The sequence below is a fragment of the Gavialis gangeticus genome, unplaced genomic scaffold, assembly GCF_001723915.1.
Source record: "Gavialis gangeticus isolate Ggan-Ray unplaced genomic scaffold, GavGan_comp1, whole genome shotgun sequence".
Classification (NCBI taxonomy): domain Eukaryota; kingdom Metazoa; phylum Chordata; order Crocodylia; family Gavialidae; genus Gavialis; species Gavialis gangeticus.
The window spans coordinates 3,058,013-3,060,451 of record NW_017729014.1 but is presented as its reverse complement, the minus strand read 5'-3'; the positions used below and the strand labels follow the sequence as shown (position 1 = coordinate 3,060,451).

Sequence of the window (2,439 nt, the reverse complement as noted above, 5' to 3'; positions counted from 1 at the left end):
TCCAAAAGTCCAGGAAGACTATGTCCACTGCTACCCCTGCATCTAAGGATTTGGTGACCTGGTCATAGAAGGGCACCAGGTTGGTCTGACAGGACCTGCCTCTAATGAACCCGTGTTGGTTGCCCCTAAGCATACTCTCCCCTGCTGCCCCCTCATGGACATATGCCAGAATAATTCTCTCAAAAAGCTTGCCCAGGATTGAGGTAAGACTAACTGGCCTATAGTTTCCCGGGTCCTCCTTCCTCTCCTTTTTGAAGATGGGAACCACATTGGCCCTCGATTAATCGAGTTTGCTGGAGCATGCTAATTAGTGCGCTCCAGTCATCCTCCATGTCTTGTGTATCAGCATCCCCGTGCCTCAAAATGGCAGCTGGGGCACCTTAACTAAAGCTTGTTTGACAAGCTTTACATGAAGTGCTCCCACCACCATTTTGAAGTGTAGGTATGCTGATACATGAGGCACCATGAGTGCTTTAATTAGCATGGCTCTTGGAGCCACTGTAATTAAAGCACCCCCCCCCCACACACACACACACACTCCCCTGGAGAATGTGTCTATCATCTATCAATGAAATATTATCTATATGAATGTATCTATCAATAAAATATTAAGCTTTCAGTTCTTTCTGGGAGTGACATTCATCCACAAAAATATCAAGTTAATGTGGACTTCCCATTCTAATGTTTATTAACTATGCTACAGGGCAGGGAGGAACTTTACCAGCTAAATATGCTTCGTCAGAGATAGGATACTGGCTTTGTCTCTAGGGACAGAAATTTAATAAGATGGTAAAAAAAAACAACAAAAAAACCGAAAAAAAACTTTGTTAAGGGAATCAGATTGGATTGCTACAGACTGGCTGCTTCGATATGCTGTGTGTCTTTGTAAAATACAGTTAGCTACTGCTGGAGTCAGCATTCTAGATTTCTGAATCGTGTCAATGACACTTATTGATGTTTTTGTTATGGCTTAACATTTTGAACACTTTAATTGTATGCTGAATAAACTAATGGAAACCTGATATCATAACAGATACTAGTCCATTACCTTGGCTTGGAGCTCAGCCTAAATTCAATTGACAAAAATGCTATTTGAACGATTAAAAAAAAGTAGTTTAAGCTTCCCAGGTGCATTTTCCTCACACAACAACACATTAATGCAGCATGTAAGAAACAATTTTACTGATAACTATAGGAAAGGCTTAAAATATTGATACAGTTTTAGTCTTAATTCATTCTGAAACCCCAGAGCAAGGTTCAGTTGATGGCAAGTCTTTAGTCTCTCAAGCATGTGGGCAGAATGCCTCTGATCCAAGCAGTCCAGTATCCTGCCCCCAACAACTGGCAACAGTAGATGCTTCAAAGGAAGGACAATAAAACACCCAAGAACAAAGACAGAATGACCAGACCACAGGGGGAGGTTTCTTCTAGGCTCCAAGCGATTGGTTTTTCCCTGAAGCACAAAAGTTAACACCCTCATTAAACCATATCCTCCTCTCCATTGCAGGTATTATGTATACAAATACACATATGCACCAGGTTGAGTTCTGAATCTTACTAAGCAAGTTCTTGGGATGAATGATTTCTTGTGGCAATGTGTCCTGCTGGCTAGGTGCAAGCTCAGTAACAAAATATGGCTTTAAATTTGCCGCCCATTAATTTTACTAAGTATCCCCTTGTTTAGTGCAAAGAATACATTTGAATGCCCAGGTCCCTGCTCTACCCTACCCATTATTTCATCATGTCAAACCCCCTAAGAGTGTTCTTACACCTTGTCCAATTTCCAAACTGCTGGCTACAGCCTGCAGGGTTTCCTCAGGGGACGCACTATCTGGTGACAGCTATAACACTCTCAGATTGCTAGTGCTTACCACTGTCAAGCATTCCCTCCTTGTTAATCGGAACTAAGATGTAGGAAGAAGGGGCTGAAGAGGTGGAGTCAGCAAGGTCCATTTTGACCAGCTGTAGCCGTGGTGTGGTGACCTGTGAGAAGCGGTAGAACTGGAAGGTGAAATACACAGTCTTCGGCCATGTCACCTCTGTGCCAGCCTGGGGAGTCCTTAACCAAAAAAAGAAAAGAAACCCACATCTGTGTTAATTTGTCATGTATCCTCCCCCCTATTACAGATTCCTCATTGGTAGTGTTCCGCGCTTTCAGTTTTTACTCATTTTCACCAATAAATTCCCTGATTTTTTAATTGAAGTTATTTAGTTTTTACTGATTTATACCTGATTTTACTGATTTACATCTGTTTTTCAGTTCACTCAATTTTACCAGGTACAGTAAAATCCCTGTTAACTGGCACAAGTGGGAAACAGCTGGGGAGTGCCAGTAAGCTAGAAGTACTCGAGGCACAGGTTTCTGGCTGGATGTAGGAGGGGGTGGCAGTGGCCACATGCGGGGAGGGGTGTGGTGGCTGCGCGGGGGCTGGGGGAGGG

General features: G+C 43.1%; 1 protein-coding gene across 7 annotated transcripts in view; it reads right to left on the bottom strand.

The window, feature by feature from the left end:
* The window catches only part of NPHP4 (nephrocystin 4), a 148,664-nt gene that overhangs the window by 41,188 nt on the left and 105,037 nt on the right, over window positions 1-2,439 (bottom strand). For all 7 annotated transcript variants that reach the window (XM_019511611.1, XM_019511610.1, XM_019511614.1 and 4 more), the window contains one exon: window positions 1,872-2,059. In XM_019511611.1, coding sequence (XP_019367156.1) covers window positions 1,872-2,059 — 188 coding nt within the window. The remainder of the gene's footprint in view (window positions 1-1,871; window positions 2,060-2,439) is intronic.